The sequence below is a fragment of the Bos indicus x Bos taurus genome, chromosome 18, assembly GCF_003369695.1.
Source record: "Bos indicus x Bos taurus breed Angus x Brahman F1 hybrid chromosome 18, Bos_hybrid_MaternalHap_v2.0, whole genome shotgun sequence".
In the NCBI taxonomy this organism is placed as follows: Eukaryota; Metazoa; Chordata; class Mammalia; order Artiodactyla; family Bovidae; genus Bos; species Bos indicus x Bos taurus.
In genome coordinates, this window is record NC_040093.1 from 62,229,272 (window position 1) to 62,253,384 (window position 24,113).

The following is a 24,113-nucleotide window of genomic DNA, read 5'->3' on the forward strand; positions in this document are numbered from 1 at the left end:
CTGTCCATCACCAACTCCCGGAGTTCACTCAGACTCACGACCATCGAGTCAGTGATGCCATCCAGCCATCTCATCCTCTGTCGTCTCCTTCTCCTCCTGCCCCCAATCCCTCCCAGCATCAGAGTCTTTTCCAGTGAGTCAACTCTTCGCATGAGGTGGCCAAAGTACTGGAGTTTCAGCTTTAGCATCATTCCTTTCAAAGAAATCCCAGGGCTGATCTCCTTCAGAATGGACTGCTTGGATCTCCTTGCAGTCCATGGGACTCTCAAGAGTCTTCTCCATCATCACAGTTCAAAAGCATCAATTCTTCAGCACTCAGCTTTCTTCACAGTCCAACTCTCACATCCATACATGACCACAGGAAAAACCATAGCCTTGACTAGACGGACCTTTGCTGGCAAAGTAATGTCTCTGCTTTTGAATATGCTATCTAGGTCGGTCATAACTTTCCTTCCAAGGAGTAAGCGTCTTTTAATTTCATGGCTGCAGTCACCATCTGCAGTGATTTTGGAGCCCCAAGAAATAAAGTCTGACACCGTTTCCACTGTTTCCCCATCTATTTCCCATGAAGTGATGGGACCAGATGCCATGATCTTCGTTTTCTGAATGTTGAGCTTTAAGCCAACTTTTTCACTCTCCTCTTTCACCTTCATCAAGAGACTTTTTAGTTCCTCTTCACTTTCTGCCATAAGGGTGGTGTCATCTGCATATCTGAGGTTATTGATATTTCTCCTGGCAATCTTGATTCCAGCTTGTGTTTCTTCCAGCCCAGCGTTTCTCATGATGTACTCTGCATAGAAGTTAAATAAGCAGGGTGACAATATACAGCCTTGACAATATACAGTACTCCTTTTCCTATTTGGAACCAGTCTATTGTTCCATGTCCAGTTCTAACTGGTGCTTCTGTATAGTTCTTCTGTGTATTCTTGCCACCTCTTCTTAATATCTTCTGCTTCTGTTAGGTCCATACCATTTCTGTCCTTTATCGAGCCCATCTTTGCATGAAATGTTCCCTTGGTATCTCTAATTTTCTTGAAGAGGTCTCTAGTCTTTCCCTTAGGAGAAAAAGGCCTTAGGAGAAAAAAAGACTGACCTTCCTAGAAGAGGGAATTTTGCCAAAGGATTTCTTAAGACTCAATTGCAATTCTCCTAAGCATCTCCAATCTGCCGTGCATATTCTGGACTTGCCAAACCTCCACAATCACTTGAGCCAACTCCTTAAAACAAGTCTATGTACATCGAATTGGTTCCTTTCTATCAGCACCTGCCCCCTTGACTTCACTCCCTCCCTGTAGAACACTGACTCTATGACACTTTCCTTCCTCGATGTTCCTGCCAGCTCATAGGCATTCTTATCCTAGACAAGTCCTTCCACCACAGTTTCCCCCGGATTCCAATCCTGGATCAGACTAAGAAACTACACCCTCTGCTCCTGCACACGCGTAACCAGCTCACGGCTGGTGAAAACCAAACAACAGCGCACACGGGCACCGTGTGTGTGGTCTCCAGCCTTCGCTGAGCTCTCAGTGCTGGGCGGAGATTCTTTTCCTGGTCCACACCATTCTCACTTCTCTTTGTTGTCTGTAAACACAGGACCTTTCTGCCCACAAAGAGCCATTCCATAGGCTGAAGTTCAAACACATTTTTACTTTTTTTTCTTCTTTTGTAAGATATGTCATGCTTCAAAACCAACTATGATCTGGATCCCCTCGCACTGGAATCACCTCCATGTTCAATCCCTGGACCTCCAAGGGCTCCCTCTCAAGTGCTAACCAAGCGCAAGTCTCTCCACTAACAAGCCCTCTGTCTGCGCATCACTCATCCCATCTCTTTACCATCATCCCACTTCTTCTCCACACCACCAAACTACTGGGAATAGTATTTGCCATTTCCTCTTCCCTCGTGGGCTGCCATCCATGGGGTTGCACAGAGTCGGACATGACTGAAGCGACTTAGCAGCAGCAGCAACAGCTTCCCTCCTTCTTGTCATGGTTCCTCTCCTAAAAATGACTGCATTCAATCTCCTCCTAGCTGAATTGCTGATAACCTCAGATCTATTGTTAATTTTGTGTGAGGCTTTTTTTTTTTTTTAATCACTTAGTATTTTATTCAGAGAAGGCAATGGCAACCCACTCCAGTACTCTTGCCTGGAAAATCCCATGGACGGAGGAGGCCTGGTAGGCTGCAGTCCATGAGGTCGCTAAGAGTCGGACACGACTGAGTGACTTCACTTTCACTTTTCTGCATTGGAAAAGGAAATGGCAACCCACTCCAGTGTTCTTGTCTGGAGAATTCCAGGGATGGGGGAGCCTGGTGGGCTGCCGTCTATGGGGTCACATAGAGTCAGACATGAGTGAAGCGACTTAGCAGCAGTAGCAGTACTTTTATTCATTTATTTTATTTTTTAAAGTATTGGATATTTCATTTTTGCCTCTAGGTAAAAACACAAAATTTCAAAGCTGCTGCTTAAGATCTCAGCCCTTCTAGCCCTTATATGGGATTCCCAGGTGCTGCTGCTGTTGCTGCTGCTAAGTCGCGTCAGTCGTGTCCAACTCTGTGCGACCCCAGAGACGGCAGCCCACCAGGCTCCCCCGTCCCTGGGATTCTCCAGGCAAGAACACTGGAGTGGGTTGCCATTTCCTTCTCCAATGCATGAAAGTGAAAAGTGAAAGTGAAGTCACTCAGTGTGTCCAACTCTCAGCGACCCCATGGACTGCAGCCTACCAGGCTCCTCCACCCATGGGATTTTTCCAGGCAAGAGTACTGGAGTGGGGTGCCATTGCCTTCTCTAATTCCCAGGTGGCTCAGTGGTAAAGAATCTGCCTACAATGCGAGAGACCTGACTTCAGTCCCTGGGTTGGGAAGATCCTCCTGGAGGAGGGCATGGCAACCCACTCCAGTGTTCTTGCCTAGAAAATCACTGGATAGAAGAACCTGGTGGGCTACAATCCACAGGGTCACAAAGAATCAGACATGAGTTAGCAACTAAACAAGAACAAAGCCCTTAAGTAGTTGTGAGCTAAGTACTTAAGTGCTGACTATTGAATTCTTTAAAATGGCACCATTGTTGGCAGATTGAAAATCCACACTAGTCTTCACCTGATTCTTTGCTAAGTTCATAACGGTATTTATATTAAAAAAAAAAAAAAAAAACTTTTGCATGAGTTTTTATAGGTTTTCTCTTTTTTTTTGCATTTAATTCTGCAAAAGTCCCTTCCTCCTTCCCCTCATCCCACTTCCTTCCTCCCTCATACAAATTCTTTAAGGCATTTATTATTGCAATTTGCAGGGGGTAAAAGCAACTTGTCCAGAGTCACACAGCTGTTAGAGATGGTGCCTGCATCTGAAGGCCTGTGGCCTGGTAACAGAGATGACTTCCTACGGCCATCCACAGCCTGCGCCTCTTCTTCCTTTTGCGTGCCACAGCTCTGGTACTTTGGTGTAGTATTTTCAAAGTACTTTGCTACTTTGAACTGGACCTGATTTGACACGCCAACTATCCGAGTCACTCTTGGCCCAGACTAGAGAAATAGTACCATGGTTTCCAGAAAGCCGTCCTGGGCATGTGCACAGAAACTGAGACCACTGTGTGCTGATGGCATTTGCCTCAGTTGTCCCGGATTATCAGAGCCCATCATGTTTATTCTGCTTTCAATCCAGAGCCTGGGGATGGTGAGTTTCAACGGAGGAGAGGAGGGGAGAGGACGATTCACAGGGACTTTCCTGGAGTGGAGGCAGGATACAGCCATGTGTGGCCCAATGTGAAAAGCTGTATAGATTTCCTCGGGGCGGAAGACTCCAGTGTAGAAAAGCCCTATGCGGTGTTCTAAGCAGAGAGTAAACAGAAATAAATAGAAGGAATATATTTCATGAAAATACATACATGCCTGGTCTAATCATACAAATTACAGTTCCTTATTTGTGAAAACGTCTTTTTAAAAACTTGTGCTATAGTCAAGTGTATACGTTATGCAGTTCAGACAAATTAAACACTCGAAGGCTAAGAATTTAAAAGTACAAACCAAAAAAATTTAGAGGAATCATATGGAAATTCAATGTGTGCTCATGTATCCAAAGTGCTTGATTTTATGGAAAAAAACCAAGAGGGAGACATAGAAAAGACCAATTTCTTTCCAATTTAGTTTTTGTATTTATCTGTCATCTCTGACATGCAAATTTTTAAAGAAAGCATAAATAGCACTGTAAGCTTAATTAATTTATGTATTTATTCTAATCTAAGGATCAAAAATCTATATGCCAAAGTGACATATTGGGAAAATTTTTTTTTTACCTTTGAATTCCAGAGTATAAAAATGGAACTGCCATTACCATAATAGCTTTGTGGCTCTTAGGACTATTTTCTGCAACTTTTCCACAAACTTGCTAAAATAAATATAAGCTTTTTTTCTCTGAAACTTATATTCCCCACCCACCCCCAGCTCATGATGACTCTGACATATTGTAATAAAGCCATTGCTCCCCGAGGATCTCTTTTCACTGCTCTAGCAATTTCTCTCTTCTCTCTCTCTTATTGAAAAAGAACCCTGTTATTAAGTACTTAAAATGTTCAAGGCTCCAAAAGGAAGACAACCTTTCAGTATGAGAGATTAATAATAACAATAAGAAGCACGGAAGGGAAGATAGGAGTTCAAAGCTAAATAAAATTTTCATTTGCAGAATACAAATCAAATATGATTTCTTTTGAACTGCATCTCTCTGATTTATAGACACAGCTCTGCAGAATACTTCCTAGCATTTTCGCTTCGTGTTTTCTTCCTTTCATCCTCATGGCTACTTCTGGACAAATGCCCTAACACTTTCCGAAAGCATGGCTCTTCTAAATCAACCAAAGGATTATTCTTTATGGACATTTCTGAAAGGAGTAAGAGGCAGATAATAATATAAAGAGAAAATCTGAGACAATACCAGCTCAGAAGCAGGACTCCTAACAGCAATTGGGAATGTGGATGGATAAAGCCGTATGGCTCAAGTCCTGGTTATGACTAGGAGTTCTTCTTTTACATACTTATACAAAATATCAGATGGATACCCTCATCTCAGTGGGCTTCCCCCATGGCTCAGTGGGTAAAGAATCCGCCTGCAATGCAGGAGACAAAGGAGATATGAGTTCCATCCCTGGGTGGGGAAGATCCCCTGGAGGAGGAAATGGCAACCCATTCCAGTATACTTGCCCAGAAAATTCCACGGACGAGGAGTCTGGTGAGCTACAGTCCATAGGGTCACACAGAGTCGGACGTGACTGAGCGACTAAGCACGCACACACAAGCACACGCGCACCCTCACCCAGTAAACATGCAGGACCTCTGCATCGTGAACCAACAGAAACATCACCGATCACTGGGTTTTGGGTCTGAAGTAAATAATCACAAAAGTGCTTCCTTTTACCGTTATGCTTTTGTTAATATCAATTCTAAACCACATTAGCAAAACAGTACGGTGGTCCTCTCTCCAATCACATTTACTCTTTCCTTGGACTATCTCCTGTATCCTAGGAATTCAGTAGGTACAGTATGCATTTTAGCCAGCAGTGTTTGGGAATTTCTGTCACATGTAAAATCTGGAAGAAAGGAAAATGTATAAGTAGAGTGAAAGCAAATGAAAAATATATGAATGAGTTTGAAATTCAGCTGATTAAGGTTATACAAACTAGGCAAAATTCTCCAGAAAGTCTTCCTGGAAATAACACAATGGCAGATGCCATTGGGAAAAGACTCTAGAGATGAGTTGGTGACGACTGGAAAAGCGATGGGGCAGGCTGGACTAGAGTAAGTGCCTGAAAGGCCCTACACTGGGAGGGATGACGCAGGCCTCACAGAACTGAAGAGCATGCCCAGAAGAGAAGTCTGAAAATACAAGAAACCTTGGGAATGTCCTGAGAGCAGCAACTAAGTGTCTGAGATAGAAGCTGTGGTACATGAAGAAGCTGCCAATGAAACGTGCCAGATCCGGGACGGGATGTGGCCACCCAGTCTGCCAGGCAAGCAGAAACACTTCAATAAAGGAGCAGTGGGCTGTGTTTGCACAACAAATGTGTGCAACAGCCCCATCCTAGAGGCAACAACAGCGTGCATTAATCCACAGATACACCCTTCTACTTGATCCTCTGCAGGGGAGTCCTGGACTCAGCTATAGAATGTCTGATGAGAAACACAGCAATGCTCTCTCTCCCACACAGAAGGCAAAACTATACTCTGTCTTCAGTACGTACTGTGATAAACAACAAGACGGTGAATTCATAATTTATGGTTTTCTCCTGCCTTACAGTAGATTATGTGTAAAAAATGACACTAAACCAATGATTTCATCTACACCATGAATTCCGGTTGAAATACTGTTCTTCCCTAGCTTTGCATATTCATCAGTATTGACAGGAGGAAAGAGAGCTAAATTAACATGAACTTAGGTGGGAACTTGGGAGAAGGACATGGCAACCCACTCCAGTATGCTTGCCTGGGAAATCTCAAGGACAGAGGAGTCTGGCGGGCTACAGTCCATGGGGTCGCAAAAGAGTCAGACATGACTCAGGCACTAAGCCACCCTAACAAGGTGGGAACTTACTGTAGACATCTCAATTCCTTCCGTATCAAAGTATTACTGATCAACCTTCTTGATGGAGAAGCCTGCAATTTTACTACTGAAAGGAATGAGGGATTAAATTACTCAGCAAGTACCTGAATTCTCCCTCATTCTGTAGGAAAAAGTTTATAGAGGTGAGACTTCCTTAGGAACAACGTAGCTTCTTAGGGCTGTGCTTGTTTCCCTTAGAGCCATGTATCACTGTTCCCTGCTCTATTCTGAGCCACAGGAAGGCTGAGTGATGGAGACTGACAGTCCCAGGTCCTGTGCGAGCAAGCTTCCTGCCGGGCAGAGAGAGTTTGACAGGTGAGAGGAAGGGGGAGCCTGGATATTTCTCCCCACTCTTTCAATGCCTCAGGCAGCTTCTCAGTAGTGGCTGAGCCTCTTTCAAGGCTCCTGCTCCCCATGGACAAGCCTTGCTTCCAGAATCTTCCATTGGACAGTCCCTGCCACGGTTCTAGCACTAACTGAACAGTGTCAGCTACAAACTCTAGAAACACCACCTTCTCATTATCCCTCCACTCCTGAGAAGTTACAGTGTCTGCTTGCTGCTGCTGGGCTCTGAAGGGTGCACCACCTCACACCTGATTTGCTTTGATCAGCTTTTCCACTACCTGTAACCAATTTTCTAGAATGACTTTGCAGTTTCAGATGCCCGGAGTAATTTCTGATTTTCTGACTGAGTGCTGACTCACAAACCAATTTAGTATCAGAAATGTGGTGTTTTTCTATTTTATGATCAAAGATTAGATGACACGTTGCACATATAAATGCCATCCAACCACTGTAAAATATAAATATATAAACTACTAAAATAATATTAAAAATAATATATGATGCTACATATTGATAACTCCCATAGGCTTGGTACTATCAATAACTGTTAAAAGATAATTTCATCTAACAAGTGGGAGATAGCCATTATGTTTGTTTTTTTTTAAAAAAATCAATAATTGGATTGTTTCCTATCCACTCCTCTCTGCTGCCCTTCATTTCTTTCAGTCTCAGATTATCCCCTTTGAAACTTCATATAAATCCAATCTTTACCTGTGCTTTAGTAAATTGACATATATTCCATCCATTGTCCCCATCTCTTTCTCCTCAGTCCTTAAGATTTATTCTTCAGTATCAAATGACACTTCAATTGAAAATTTTCCATTGGTTTTGAAATTCACTGCAGCAATGGCCAGTGTATTTTTACATCATCTGTTTCTGATGGCCATCCAGTACTCGGCTGCACAGAAGTACTGTTAATAAAATCTGCCTAAGTAAGTGACCTGCTGCTGGTGTATTGCTTTCTATTTCAGATAGATATGTCTTCACATTTAATCATCTTCTTTTATGTTCATTAGTAATATTCTAAATATTATCTTCATAAATCTCATAATTTCTTTTTACTTTCTCCCTTGATATTTATCATTTGGGAGTTCTATTTTAAGTGGAGCATATGTTTTCCTTTTATGTTGTCTACCTAGTTTTTTATATGTAGAAAGATAAATTACAGGTTTTAAAAATTAATTTTATTGTTAGGCACAGAGTTTATTGAATTATCTTTAAAAAAAAATAAGATGTTCTCTTAGATTTTTAAGGAATATATTGTATCAATGCCAAATCTTTCCTCCTTTCTACCTTTATATATTTTTCTAGCCTCTTCTCTGATTATGTGTGGTAAGTTTGAAAATTAAAAATGTAAAATAGGAAAGAGACGCTCATGCATTAGTTTTTAGAAGACCTAACTGACTGCGTCTTATGCAGCAATAAAGAAACACTTCAGAAGGACAGAATCGCTTCCCAGAGAGATTTCCAAATGTACCTCCTGGGACTGGGGAATGAGAAGAGTCAGATGCAGACATCTGCAGCACTGCATCACAGCAAGGATAAGAGGGGAGAAAAGAGGGTGGTGTCTCGTCCCTGAACTGTCACGTGGGGGAATGTGAGACACGAGCTGTAAAGTGGTTTTAAAACATGCCATCCTCTGGTTGATGCTTTGAGGATAAACTGGATGTGAGTGTGTGCTCTGAAGGGGGCATTAAATCAAATCTGCTGACCCTAATCACTCTCTTCAAATTACTTTTATTTTGCTTGCTTAGGGACAGGTCAATTGGAAGAATGTGAAGCAACGTTGCCATTTATCTTATTCAATGCATATGTGTTCCCACAGTTTACAGGGGTTAATATATATTTTTGTATATTACATATTCATGTAAAGTTCCAATTTACGTGAGCCCAGAAAGTTTATGAGAAGGGACTGACATAACGTGTTACAGAATGGGCACAGATGGGACGAGGTGAAATAAACCATGCTGCTTGATTGAGAAGGCACCTAGCAGACTAATTGTTCTGATTTATGACCAACGTCACATTAAAAACCCCAATGCAGCCACCTCCAACCAGGCACTCCTAGGTTAATCATTTCCAAAAGTGAGAGAACCAAGTTAAATAGAAATACCAACAGGAGAGTCCCTGGGAATACAGACTAATCATATAGACTTTCAATAAAAAACATCTTTCTGGCACTCAAGCAGAGGCTGTGTTGAAAAGCAGAAGCAGCTTAAAGCACTCTCCAGGCATTTGCCCAAGTTCTGAGCCAAGGATTGCAAGGCATTAAGCTTGATGATTTGACATGTTGACATACAGGGCATCAGTGCTGTTACACTTTATATCACCACACATGTGGTGGGCTTAGAATACTAGAATAACATAGGAGAAAGGTCAACAGAGGGAAAGGTCTAGGAAAGCTGCACCTCACAAAGTGGGGAGTCCACCAGACTTACCACACACCTCTCACTTGAATTTCTGCCTCATTGGGTTTTCTATTAAATGACCCCAGCCACTTATTTATTTGACTGGACATAAATACATGTTAAAATCTTTGCAGGTGGTATAGAGTTGACAACTCAATCATTCACAGTGATAATAATGCTGTGACTATATGGTGACAGGAGATACTTTTGTCTAATTGACTATACACGTCATGGGGGCCTCCGTGTCTTTCACTAGCCAAAGCCAAACCATGACACTCAACACTTTTAATTTAAAAAAAGTTATATTAACTTCAGAAATATGTTAATATGAAATTATGGTTTTTTGTTTGAAAAATGAGATACAATTGAAATATTGTGCATAATACACTCCAACCCCATGAACTGTAGCCTACCAGGCTCCTCTCTGTCCATGGAACTCTCTGGGCAAGAATACTGGAGTGGGTAGCCATTCTTTTTCTCCAGGGCATCTTCCTGACCCAGGTATCAAATCCAAGTCTCCTGCATTGCAGGCAAATTCTTTACTGTCTGGGCCACCAGGGAAGCCTCATTGTGCATAATAATCGTATTCCCTTAAATAATTCATAAAATTAGTGCCATCCCGTCCCTTGCCCTTATCGTCTGCAGTGTAAAAGAGAGAATTTGTATAATTCAGCTGTAAAGTTCCTGCACATGTTACTCTGCTTAAAATAATTTTCTAAGATGTTAGTTTTATGAAATTCCAGAAATTGTTCTTAGATGAGCAAAAATTATACTTCACACTTCCTTTTCCAATCGTTTACAATAAACTGGCTGAAAAGTCTTTTGACTGTGGATGTTGAGAAATTTTGTTTTGTCTTCGAGAGGAACAATTACAGCAATTTGCATTCTCTATTTTTTGCAAAATATTTATATGCCATCTAGAAAGAGTACTTTGTATAAATTATATTTGTGGGCACTGGACTATAAGTTTTATCCAAAAATTAATTTTTAAAAAATATGTCTCTCTCAAATTTACAGTTCTATCAAGTATATGCATGGCCGTAAAGATAACAAATGAAGTATTTTGCCTTTCTTTTTTAAAGATTATTTGTAAGAAGCAGCAGGGCATTTGATGAATTCTTTCAGGTGTACAGAAGTCATTGCTCTCTCTAGTGCTCGAAGAGAATACATTGAAGGAGAATGAGGAATCCCCACGGCAGCATTTGTATCCATGTTGATGGGTTTTATTTTATGTGTTTCTAAACTTGTAACAACTGCCTTTTCTTCCTCTTTCCATCACATTCTCCTATAATGCTTTATGGGTTCCCTAACTCTCTTCCACAGATTTATTTGTATCATCTGGAGCAGACTGTGAAGCGCTTAAAAAAATTGTCATGTTTTGTATAATCTGGATACATTACCCATAATGGGCAAAAAAAAAAAAAAAAAAATTTACAAAATACAGATGTGCTAAATGTGACAAAGAGTCAAATTCCTTACTACGAACATCAATTAAAAATTGGTCTTTAGCTAAACAAAAAACCCACATTAAAGTGATCTGTGCCAGATCATTTTAAACAACCTGGAACCAGGTTACAATTCACCATGTTTCATTTTGCCCCTGTTGCTATTGTAGAGTCACAGAGGGGGGCTTCCCTCAGGGAGGGACCTGAGTAATTACGGGGTAAAGAGAGAACTATGAGCCTACCTGGGATGGACAGACAGCATGAGTGTGTGTGTGTGTGTGTGCACGCGCATGTGTGTTTATACATATATTGACAATGTTTGAAGATTTGAGCTGTTTTACCTACACCATAACCGTATCCATTTTATGTGTGGTCATGGCATCAGCGGCAAGTCTCAGTTTTGATCTTGACGTTCAGTTATCCATCTGCTTTCTTTACCATATCCAAAATTATAGTCCAGTCTTTCCCAAATCTGTTAGTCCATTCTGACTGTAGTCAGAGTCTAAAAACGACATTACCAAGCCAAGTAACTGTGATAGATACCATCTGTCTTTACATTGATTGGTTTGGATTAGTTAAGGATATCATTCGTGTCACTAATGCACCCTGACCACCTCGCTTTTTACAAGGTAAGTGAAAAAGACGAACAGCACTGTCCAGGTTTGGCTTTCCTCAAGCTTGATCCATGAAAACAATTAATTTTCATGGTTAATCTTTCTCTCTAAAAAATGTCAAAATACACATCTTACTTAATACAGCTAAATATTAGCCACTACTTATCTAGTTTAAAATCCAAAGCTTATTTAGAAGAAAAGAGTAAAAGATAATCCAAACACCTAGTTAAAAAAATACCTCATTAGGCTTTCACAGCTATTGGTTCATAATTACTGTTTAATTTATCCCCAGTTTGAATGGTTTTCATGGGATTAATTCAACCGTAATATCCAATTTTTCTTGCTCTTATACATAACTTCAACTTCCTTTGGATTTTAAGGCAGGTTTTCTGAAAATGCTTACAGAAAACTTCCAGCCTAACAGTCGTTCTCTCTAGAGAAAGAGCAGGGCTACATTTTCTCAATTCAACTTACATCAATAAACATGCAATTGAATGACCACCAAGTGCTTCAGAGATACAAAGGTGAATAATCACAGTCCCTTTCTTCAATGAGTTTACAATGTGTCACGGAGTTCTAGGAAGTTTCAAAAGACAGGCCGTTGACTGATCAAAGAAAATTATCATTATGTGCCCAAACAGGCCTCCAAATTATCTGTGTGCTAAGAACAACGCTTCATTAAGTTACTCATTTTCTCTGGTTCCAGCAGCTCAGTCAGAGGAAAATTAAAAAAAAAAAAAAAGTTCTTTGATTGCAGTATGTTGTCCCTGGCCCACATAAAATCCAAACCAATACTTTTCTACACTAAAAGAGAAGTCCTTTCTTCACCAGCAAGCAAACTTTCTTTAGCTTCCTTCTCCCACTGGGTGTTCATGTATACTCGGTCAACTACAAATACCACTCACTTTATTACAAACTGCCTCCTGGTCAGTCTCCCTTGTAACAGCTGTGCCCTGTCCACAAAACACAGCATTTTAACACTTGAAAAGACTACAGAAAGGTTTATATATAAATCATATATGTGTGTATAAGACATATATAAATATTCTAAATATTATATATAAAAACCTCTATATACTAGGGAGACATTAATTCATATTTCTCAGAGTCATCAGAACAACAAAAAAAATTCTTTTTGCCAACCTTAAATAAAGGCAATGCAAAACTGCTATGTTACTAAACAAAAAATGTTTTATACAGGCTTGGTTTCTTCCTTTAATCTTCACACTATTTAGAGCACTAATGAGATTGTTTTTTCCTTCAGTTTCTTAGGACTCTGTGAAATAAGTTTACTTTTAGTATTTTCTTAAATTAAACCATAAAATGTATTGGAAAATGAATATTAATACATTGGAAAATGTTTTCTAAGTAAGTCCAAAGATTCTGATTCTAAACAAAGTTTAAGAGATTCTTAAACTGTCTGTAGGAATGACCATGCTTCCTCCTCTGAGAGGCCATGTATTCTGTTAAAGAAACATACCCAGATACTGTCCTCCTGGCGATACTGCTTCCAGTTCCTGCCGCTGTCGCTGAACATCAGGAGGTAGCTGGTCACCCAGTTGGAGCTCCCATATCCCCCTTGGGTGGCCACGGCAGTGATCTCCATCCTCTCTCCAAGGTCAATCTGCAACCACTGGTATTTATTTGACACAAGTGGAGACCAGCCACCAGCTCCTTTTGTGAAAAGAGAAAAAAGAGAAATGAGCAAAGAATTCATTAGACATCTGTTAATGAACTAGCAATGCCAGTAAGACTATTCCTCTATGAAACTTCAGAAAGTCAAATTTCCAAAATACAAAACTTTCCATAATGGTAAAAAAAAAAAATACAGAGAAACAAGAATATAATGTAAATGGATGGCACCTATATTAATTATGTTGATTTCTAGGTGTTACAACCATCTAACACTGGGAGAGCAAATTCAGTGAGGTTAAACTCACTGTATGTTTAAAGTCCTTAATTTGAGAGGCAGACAGCCATGTCAGCACATAGAACTAGTATGTTCAGTGCCCACACACGGCTGAGTAACGATTTGCCTTCAGACTGTGATTTACCTTCAAACTACATGGAACTTGGAAATGCAGTACTTGGATGAAATCTCAGAAATGAAAGAATGATCTCTGTTCATTTCCAAGGCAAACCATTTAATATTACGGTAATCCAAGTCTATGTCCTGACCAGGAATGCTGAAGACGCTGAAGTTGAACGGTTCTATGAAGACCTACAAGACATTCTAGAACTAACACCCAAAAAAAGATGTCCTTTTCATTATAGAGGCCTGGAATGCAAAAGTAGGAAGTCAAGAAACACCTAGAGTAACCGGTAAATTTGGCCTTGGAGTACAAAATGAAGCAGGACAAAAGCTAATACAGTTCTGCCAAGAGAACACACTGGTCATAGCAAACACCCTCTTCCAACAACACAAGAGAAAACTCTACACATGGACATCACCAGATGGTCAACACCAAAATCAGATTGATTATATTCTTTGCAGCCAAAGATGAGAAGCTCTATACAGTCAGCAAAAACAAGACCAGGAGCTTACTGTGGCTCAGATCATGAACTTCTTATTGCCAAATTCAGACTGAAATTGAAGAAGTAGGGAAAACCACTAGACCATTCAGGTATGACCTAAATCAAATCCCTTATGACTATACAGTGGAAGTGAGAAATAGATTTAAGGAACTAGATCTGATAGACAGAGTGCCTGATGAACTATGGACGGGGGTTCGTGACATTGTACAGGAAACAGGGATCAAGACCATCCCCATGGAAAAGAAATGCAAAAAAGCAAAGTGGCTGTCTGAGGAGGCCTTACAAATAGCTGTGAAAATAAGAGAAGAGAAAAGCAATGGAGAAAAGGAAAGATATACCCATTTGAATGCAGAGTTCCAAAGAATAACAAGGAGAGATAAGAAAGCCTTCCTCAGCAATCAATGCAAAGAAATAGAGGAAAACAACAGAATGGGAAAGACTAGAGATCTCTTCAAGAAAATTAGAGGAGGCGGTCCTAAGATGGCGGAGGAATAGGACGGGGAGACCATTTTCTCCGCCACAAATTCATCAAAAGAACATTTAAACGCTGAGTAAAATCCACAAAAGAACTTCTGAATGCCAGCAGAGGACATCAGGCACCCAGAAAAGCAGCCCATTCTCTTTGAAAGGAGGTAGGAAAAATATAAAAGACAAAAAAAGAGACAAAAGAGGTAGGGACAGAGCTCCATCCCGGGAAGGGAGTCTTAAAAAGAGAGAAGTTTCCAAACACCAGGAAACACTCTCACTGCCCAGTCTGTGCTGAGCCTTGGAAGCACAGAGGGCAACATAATAGGGAGGAAAAATAAGTAAATAATTAAAACCCACAGATTAGGAGCCCAATGGCAACTTTCCCAGAGGAGAAGCAGCGCAGAGGCCTGCGCCCGCCACTAGCAAGCGGGGGCTGGGCAGGGAGGCGCGGGCTGCATTGCTTAGAGTAAGGATTGGGCGGAATTCCCCCGAGGGAAATCAGAGCCAATTAATCTGGGCTAACAAACCAGACTGTGGGATAGCTACCACGCGAAAAGCCCTAAGACACCGCCAGACCCACGCACAGAACAAAGGGCAGAATAGAACTAGCGGGCTGCAGACCATCCTCCTCCGGTGACAGGCAGCCAAAGCCGGAAGAGGGCAATCGCAGCCCCAGAGAGACATTATCTACCAAACTACAAGCAGGCTTCCTTGCTTACTAAGACTTCTTGGGGTCCTGGACAGTCATCCACCTGAGAAGGTGCGCCAGTTGTACACCCAGAAAACCAAGCAGCAGGGTCGGGAGAGGCGGTAAGTCGCAGTGACCGCGCTCACCAAACACCTCATCACCTGAGCTGCTCGGAGCTGGGAAGGGCACAAAACGCAAGCCCAACGGAGTCTGCGCCTCTGAGGACTACCCGAGTGCCTGAGCCTGAGTGGCTTGGACCTGGGAGGTGCATGCAGCCCAGGGCCGGCCTCGGACCGTTCTGGTGGAGCAACCTAGAGCCTGAGCTGTGTGGGCAGGGAGGATGCACGCACCGTGAGTGGGGCACAGGCCCAGTGTGGCTGAGACACTAAGCACACGCCAGTGTTATTTGTCTACAGCATCCCTCCCTCCCCACAGCGCCACTGAACAAGTGACCCTAAAAAAGTGTCCACCACCGCCCCATTGTGTCAGGGCAAAAATCAGACACTGAAGAGACCAGCAAACAGAAGCTAAAACCGAGGGAACCGCCTTGGAAGTGACAGGTGCAATAGATTAAAACCCTGTAGTTAGTACCGACTGCATAGGAAGGGGCCTACAGATCTTGAGAAATATAAGCCGGACCAAGAAACTATCCGAAAATGAACTGACCCCACACTGCCCACAACACCAGAGAAAGTCCTACATATATTTTTACTATTTTTACGATCATTCTTTCCTTTTTCTTTTCTTTTCTTCTTATTTTTTCTTTTCTTTTTTTCTTTTTTAACTTTTTTATAATTTTTAAGTCCTCTATAAAACATATATTTCTGCTTTATTGACTATGCCAAAGCCTTTGACTGTGTGGATCACAATAAACTGTGGAAAATTCTGAAAGAGATGGGAATACCAGACCACCTGATCTGCCTCTTGAGAAATTTGTATGCAGGTCAGGAAGCCACAGTTAGAACTGGACATGGAACAACAGAATGCTTCCAAATAGGAAAAGGAGTTCGTCAAGGCTGTATATTGTCACCTGTTTATTTAACTTATATGCAGAGTACATCATGAGAAACGCTGGACTGGAAGAAACACAAGCTGGAATCAAGATTGCCGGGAGAAATATAAATAACCTCAGATATGCAGATGACACCAGCCTTATGGCAGAAAGTGAAGAGGAACTCAAAAGCCTCTTGATGAAAGTGAAAGTGGAGAGTGAAAAAGTTGGCTTAAAGCTCAACATTCAGAAAACTAAGATCATGGCATCCGGTCCCACCCCTTCATGGGAAATAGATGGGGAAACAGTGGAAACAGTGTCAGACTTTATTTTTCTGGGCTCCAAAATCACTACAGATGGTGACTGCAGCCATGAAATTAAAAGACGCTTATTCCTTGGAAGGAAAGTTATGACCAACTAGATAGCATATTTCAAAAGCAGAGACATTACTTTGCCCACAAAGGTCCATCTAGTCAAGGCTATGGTTTTTTCTGTGGTCATGTATGGATGTGAGAGTTGGACTGTGAAGAAGGCTGAGCGCTGAAGAATTGATGCTTTTGAACTGTGGTGTTGGAGAAGATGCTTGAGAGTCCCTTGGACTGCAAAGAGATCCAACCAGTCCATTCTGAGGGAGATCAGCCCTGGGATTTCTTTGGAAGGAATGATGCTAAAGCTGAAACTCCAGTACTTTGGCCACCTCATGTGAAGAGTTGACTCATTGGAAAAGACTCTGATGCTGGGAGGGATTGGGGGCAGGAGGAGAAGGAGACGACAGAGGAGGAGATGGCTGGATGGCATCACTGACTCGATGGACGTGAGTCTGAGTGAACTCCGGGAGTTGGTGATGGACAGGGAGGCCTGGCGTGCTGCGATTCGTGGGGTCACAAAGAGTCGGACACGACTGAGTGACTGATCTGATCTGATCTGATCTGATTACTCCTTTAATTTTCACTTTTATAACCTACTATTACTTTGCAAAAAAAAGACTATTTTTTAAAGCAAACTTTATATATATATATATTTTAATAACTTTTGTGACTTTGTGTTTTTTTCTTCTTCTTTTCTTTAATACTGTATTTTTGAAAATCCAACCTCTAGAATTTTAATCTTTGCTTTTTGGTATTTGTTATCAAATTTGTACCTTTAAGAACCCAATCTTCAGTACCTATTTTTACCTGGGAGTGAGATTACTGGCTTGACTGCTCTCTCCTCCTTTGGACTCTCCTTTCTCTCCACTAGGTCACCTCTGTCTCCTCCCTCCCCCTTCTCTTCTCTACCCAACTCTCTGAATCTCTGTGTATTCCAGACGGTGGAGCTCACTTAGGGAACTGATTACTGACTGGATCTATGTCTCTCCTTTTCATTCCCCCTTTTATCCTCCTGGCCACCTCTGTCTCCTTCCTCCCTCTTCTCTTCTCTGTATAACTCCATGAACATCTCTGAGCAGTCCAGACTGTGGAGCACACATAAGGAAGTGATTACTGGCTAGCTTGCTCTCTCCTCTTTTGATTCCACTTCATCTCATTCGGGTCACCTCTAACTCTCTCCTCCCTCTTCTCTTCCCCATGTAACTTTGTGAACCTCTCTGGGTGTCCCTCACTGTGGAGAGGGACACCTCTTTCATCTTTAACCTAGATGTTTTATCAACAGCGCTGTATAGAAGAAGTCTTGAGACTACTGTAAAAATAAGACTGAAAACCAGAAGCAGGAGGCTTAAGTGCAAATCCTGAGAACATCATAGAACACCTGACTCCAGGAACATTAAGCGATAGGAGTTCATCAAACGCCTACATACCTATGCTGAAACCAAGCACCACCCAAGGCCAACAAGTTCCAGAGCAAGACATACCATGCAAATTCTCCAGGAACACAGCCCTGAGCTTCAATATACAGACTGCCCAATGTTACTCCAAACCCATTGACATCTCATAACTCGTTACTAGACACTTCACTGCACACTCCAGAGAGAGGAAATCCAGCTCCACCCACCAGAACACCGACACAAGCTTCCCTAACCAAGAAACCGTCACAAGCCACCGATACAACCCAACCCACAGTGAGGAAACGCCATAATAAAGAGAACTCCACAAACTGCCAGAATACAGAAAGGCCACCCCAAACTCAGCAATATAAACAAGATGAAGAGACAGAGGAATACCCAGCAGGTAAAGGAACAGGATAAATGCCCACCAAACCAAACAAAAGAGGAAGAGATAGGGAATCTACCTGATAAAGAATTCCAAATAATGATAGTGAAAATGATCCAAAATCTTGAAATAAAAATGAAATCACAGATAAATAGCCTGGAGGCAAGGATTGAGAAAATGCAATAAAGGTTTAACAAGGACCTAGAAGAAATAAAAAGAATCAATATATAATGAATAATGCAATAAATGAGATAAAAAACACTCTGGAGGCAACAAATAGTAGAATAATGGAGGCAGAAGATAGGATTAGTGAAATAGAAGATAGAGTGGTAGAAATGAACCAGAGAGGAAAAAAGAAAAATGAATTAAAATAAATGAGGACAATCTCAGAGACCTCCAGGACAATATTAAACGCCACAACATTCGAATCATAGGAGTCCCAGAAGAAGAAGACAAAAAGAAAGACCATGAGAAAATACTTGAGGAGATAATAGTTGAAAACTTCCCTAAAATGGGGAAGGAAATAATCACCCAATTCCAAGAAACCCAGAGAGCCCCAAACAGAATAAACCCAAGGCGAAACACCCCAAGACACATATTAATCAAATTAACAAAGATCAAACACAAAGAACAAATATTAAAAGCAGCAAGTGAAAAACAACAAATAACACACAAGGGGATTCCCATAAGGATAACAGCTGATCTTTCAATAGAAACTCTTCAGGGCCAGGAGGGAATGGCAGGACATACTTAAAGTGATGAAAGAAAATAACCTACAGCCCAGATTACTGTACCCAGCAAGGATCTCATTCAAATATGAAGGAGAAATCAAAAGCTTTACAGACAAGCAAAAGCTGAGAGAATTCAGCACCACCAAACTAGCTCTCCAACAAATGCTAAAGGATATTCTCTAGACAGGAGACACAAAAACGGTGTATAAATTCGAACCCAAAACAATAAAGTAAATGGCAACGGGATCATACTTATCAATAACTACCTTAAACGTAAATGGGTTGAATGCCCCAACCAAAAGACAAAGACTGGCTGAATGGATACAAAAACAAGACACCTATATATGTTGTCTACAAGAGACCCACCTCAAAACAGGGGACACATACAGACTGAAAGTGAAGGGCTGGAAAAAGATTTTCCATAAAAATAGAGATCAAAAGAAAGCAGGAGTAGCAATACTCATATCAGATAAAGTAGACTTTAAAACAGGGCTGTAAAAAGAGACAAAGGACACTACATAATGATCAAAGGATCAATCCAAGAAGAAGAGATAACAATTTTAAATATATATACACCCAACATAGGAGCACTGCAATATGTAAGATAAATGCTAACAAGTATGAAAGGGGAAATTAACAATAACACAATAATAGTGGGAGACTTTAATACCCCAATCACACCTATGGATAGATCAACTAAACAGAAAATTAACAAAGAAACACAAACTTTAAATGATACAATAGACCAGTTAGGCCTAATTTATATCTATAGGACATTTCACCCCAAAACAATGAATTTCACCTTTTTCTCAAGCGCACATGGAACCTTCTCCAGGATAGATCACATCCTGGGCCATAAATCTAGCCTTGGTAAATTCAAAAAAAATCGAAATCATTCCAAGCATCTTTTCTGACCACAATGCAGTAAGATTAGATCTCAATTACAGGAGAAAAAATGTTAAAAATTCCAACATATGGAGGCTGAAAAACACACTGCTGAATAAACAACAAATCACAGAAGAAATCAAAATATGCATAGAAACGAATGAAAATGAAAACACAACAACCCAAAACCTGTGGGACACTGTAAAAGCAGTGCTAAGGGGAAAGTTCATAGCAATACAGGCATACCTCAAGAAACAAGAAAAAAGTCAAATAAATAATCTAACTCTACACCTAAAGCAACTAGAAAAGGAAGAAATGAAGAACTCCAGGGTTAGTGGAAGGAAAGAAATCTTAAAAATTAGGGCAGAAATACATGCAAAAGAAACAAAGGAGACCATAGCAAAAATCAACAAAGCCAAAAGCTGGTTCTTTGAAAGGATAAATAAAATGGACAAACCATTAGCCAGACTCATCAAGAAACAAAGGGAGAAAAATCAAATCAATAAAATTAGAAATGAAAATGGAGAGATCACAACAGACAACACAGAAATACAAAGGATCATAAGAGACTACTATCAGCAATTATATGCCAATAAAATGGACAACGTGGAAGAAATGGACAAATTCTTAGAAAAGTACAACTTTCCAAAACTGAACGAGGAAGAAATAGAAAATCTTAACAGATCCATCACAAGCATGGAAATTGAAACTGTAATCAGAAATCTTTCAGCAAACAAAAGCCCAGGTCCAGACAGCTTCACAGCTGAATTCTACCAAAAGTTTAGAGAAGAGCTGACACCTATCCTACTCAAACTCTTCCAGAAAATTGCAGAGGAAGGTAAACTTCCAAACTCATTCTATGAGGCCACCATCACCCTAATACCAAAACCTGACAAAGATGCCACAAAAAAAGAAAACTACAGGCCAATATCATTGATGAACATAGATGCAAAAATCCTTAATAAAATTCTAGCAGTCAGAATCCAACAATACATATAAAAGATCATACACCATGACCAAGTGGGCTTTATCCCAGGGATGCAAGGATTCTTCAATATCCACAAATCAATCAATGTTATACACCACATTAACAAATTGAAAAATAAAAGCAATATGATTATCTCAAGAGATTCAGAGAAAGCCTTTGATAAAATTCAACATCCATTTATGATAAAAACTCTCCAGGAAGCAGGAATAGAAGGAACATACCTCAACATAATAAAAGCTATATATGACAAATCCACAGCAAACGTTATCCTCAATGGTGAAAAATTGAAAGCATTTCCCCTAAGGTCAGGAACAAGACAAGGGTGCCCACTCTCACCACTACTATTCAACATAGTTTTGGAAGTTTTGGCCACAGCAATCAGAGGAGAAAAAGAAATAAAAGGAATCCAAATTGGAAAAGAAGAAGCAAAACTCTCACTGTTTGCAGATGACATGATCCTCTACATAGAAAACCCTAAAGACTCCACCAGAAAATTACTAGAGCTAATCAATGAATATAGTAAAGTTGCAGGATATAAAATCAACACACAGAAATCCCTTGCATTCCTATACACTAATAATGAGAAAATAGAAAGAGAAATTAAGGAAAGAATTCCATTCACCATTGCAACACAAAGAATAAAATACTTAGGAATGTATCTACCTAAAGAAACTAAAGACCTATATAAAGAAAACTATAAAACACTGATGAAAGAAATCAAAGAGGACACTAATAGATGGAGAAATATACCATATTCATGGATCGGAAGAATCAATATAGTGAAAATGAGTATACTATCCAAAGCAATCTATAGATTCAATGCAATCCCTATCAAGCTACCAACGGTATTTTTCACAGAGCTAGAACAAATAATTTCACAATTTGTATGGAAATACAAAAAACCTCGAATAGCCAAAGCAATCTTGAGAAAAAAGAATGGAACTGGAAGAATCAACCTGCCTGACTTCAGGCTCTACTACAAAGCCACAGTCATCAAGAAAGTATGGTACTGGCACAAAGGGAGAAATATAGATCAATGAAACAAAATAGGAAGCCCAGAGATAAATCCACACACATATGGACACCTTATCTTTGACAAAGGAGGCAGGAATATACAATGGAGAAAAGACAATCCCTTTAACAAGTGGTGCTGGGAAAACTGGTCAACCACTTGTAAAAGAATGAAACTAGAACACTTTCTAACACCATACACAAAAATAAACTCAAAATGGATTAAAGATCTAAATGTAAAACCAGAAACTATAAAACTCTTAGAGGAGAACATAGGCAAAACACTCTCTGACATACATCACAGCAGGATCCTCTATGACCCACCTCCCAGAATATTGGAAATAAAAGCAAAAATAAACAAATGGGACCTAATTAAAATTAAAAGCTTCTGCACAACAAAAGAAACTATAAGCAAGGTGAAAAGACAGCCTTCAGAATGGGAGAAAATAATAGCAAATGAAGCAACTGACAAACAACTAATCTCAAAAATATGCAAGCAACTCCTGCAGCTCAATTCCGGAAAAATAAACGACTCAATCAAAAAATGGGCCAAAGAACTAAACAGACATTTCTCCAAAGAAGACATACAGATGGCTAACGAACACATGAAAAGATGCTCAACATCACTCATTATCAGAGAAATGCAAATCAAAACCACAATGAGGTACCATTTCACGCCAGTCAGAATAGCTTCGATCCAAAAGTCTACAAGCAATAAATGCTGGAGAGGGTGTGGAGAAAAGGGAACCCTCTTACACTGTTGGTGGGAATGCAAACTAGTACAGCCACTATGGAGAACAGTGTGGAGATTCCTTAAAAAACTGGAACTAGAACTGCCATACGACCCAGCAATCCCACTGCTGGGCATACACACCAAGGAAACCAGAAGGGAAAGAGACACGTGTACCCCAATGTTCATCGCAGCACTGTTTATAATAGCCAGGACATGGAAGCAACCTAGATGTCCATCAGCAGATGAATGGATAAGAAAGCTGTGGTACATATACACAATGGAGTATTACTCAACAATTATAAAGAATACATTTGAATCAGTTCTAATGAGGTGGATGAAACTGGAGCCTATTATACAGAGTGAAGTAAGCCAGAAAGAAAAACACATATTAAAACATATATTAACACATATATATAGAATTTAGAAAGATGGTAATGACAACTCTGTATGCGAGACAGTAAAAGAGACACAGATGTATAGAACAGTCTTTTGGACTCTGTGCGGGTGGGGGATGATTTGGGAGAATGGCATTAAAACATGTATAATATCATATGTGAAATGAATCGCCAGTCCAGGTTCAATGCAGGATACAGGAAGCTTGGGGCTGGTGCAATGGGATGACCCAGAGGGATGGTATGGGGAGGGAGGTGGGAGGGGGGTTCAGGATGGGGAACACATGTACATCCGTGGCAGATGCATGTTGATGTATGGCAAAACCAATACAATACTGTAAAGTAAAAATAATAATAATAATAATAATATTAAAATAAATAAATAAAATAAAATAGAGAAGCTGGGGGAAAAAAAAGAAAATTAGAGATACCAAAGGAACATTTCATGCAATGATGGGCTCAATAAAGGACAGAAATGGTATGGACCTAACAGAAGCAGAAGATATTAAGAAGAGGTGGCAAGTATACACAGAAGAACTATACAAAAAAATCTTCCCGACCAATATCATGATGGTGTGAACACTCACCTAGAGCCAGACATCCTGGAACGTGAAGTCAAGTGGGCCTTAGGAAGCATCACTACGAACAAAGCTAGTGGAAGTGGTGGAATTCCAGTTGAGCTATTTCAAATCCTGAAAGATGATGCTGTGAAAGTGCTGCACTCAATATGCCAGCAAATTTGGAAAACTTAGCAGTGGCCACAGGACTGGAAAAGGTCAGTTTTCATTCCAATCCCAAAGGAAGGCAATGCCAAAGAATTCTCAAACTACTGCACAATTGCACTCATCTCACACACTAGTAAAGTAATGCTCAAAATTCTCCAAGCCAGGTTTCAGCAATCTGTGAACGATGAACTTCCAGATGTTCAAGCTGGTTTTAGAAAAGGCAGAGGAACCAGAGATCAAATTGCCAACATCCGCTGGATCATGGAAAAAGCAAGAGAGTTCCAGAAAAACATCTATTTCTGCTTTATTGACTATGCCAAAGCCTTTGACTGTGTGGATCACAATAAACTGTGGAAAATTCTGAAAGAGATGGGAATACCAGACCACCTGACCTGCCTCTTCAGAAACCTGTATGCAGG

At 40.4% G+C, this 24,113-nt stretch overlaps 1 protein-coding gene across 1 annotated transcript in view; it reads right to left on the reverse strand.

Moving 5' to 3' along the window:
* Positions 1-24,113, reverse strand: part of CNTNAP4 (contactin associated protein like 4) — a 285,557-nt gene that overhangs the window by 177,277 nt on the left and 84,167 nt on the right. Inside the window, exon 3 of the mRNA XM_027513975.1 lies at positions 12,881-13,074. Coding sequence (XP_027369776.1) covers positions 12,881-13,074 — 194 coding nt within the window. The remainder of the gene's footprint in view (positions 1-12,880; positions 13,075-24,113) is intronic.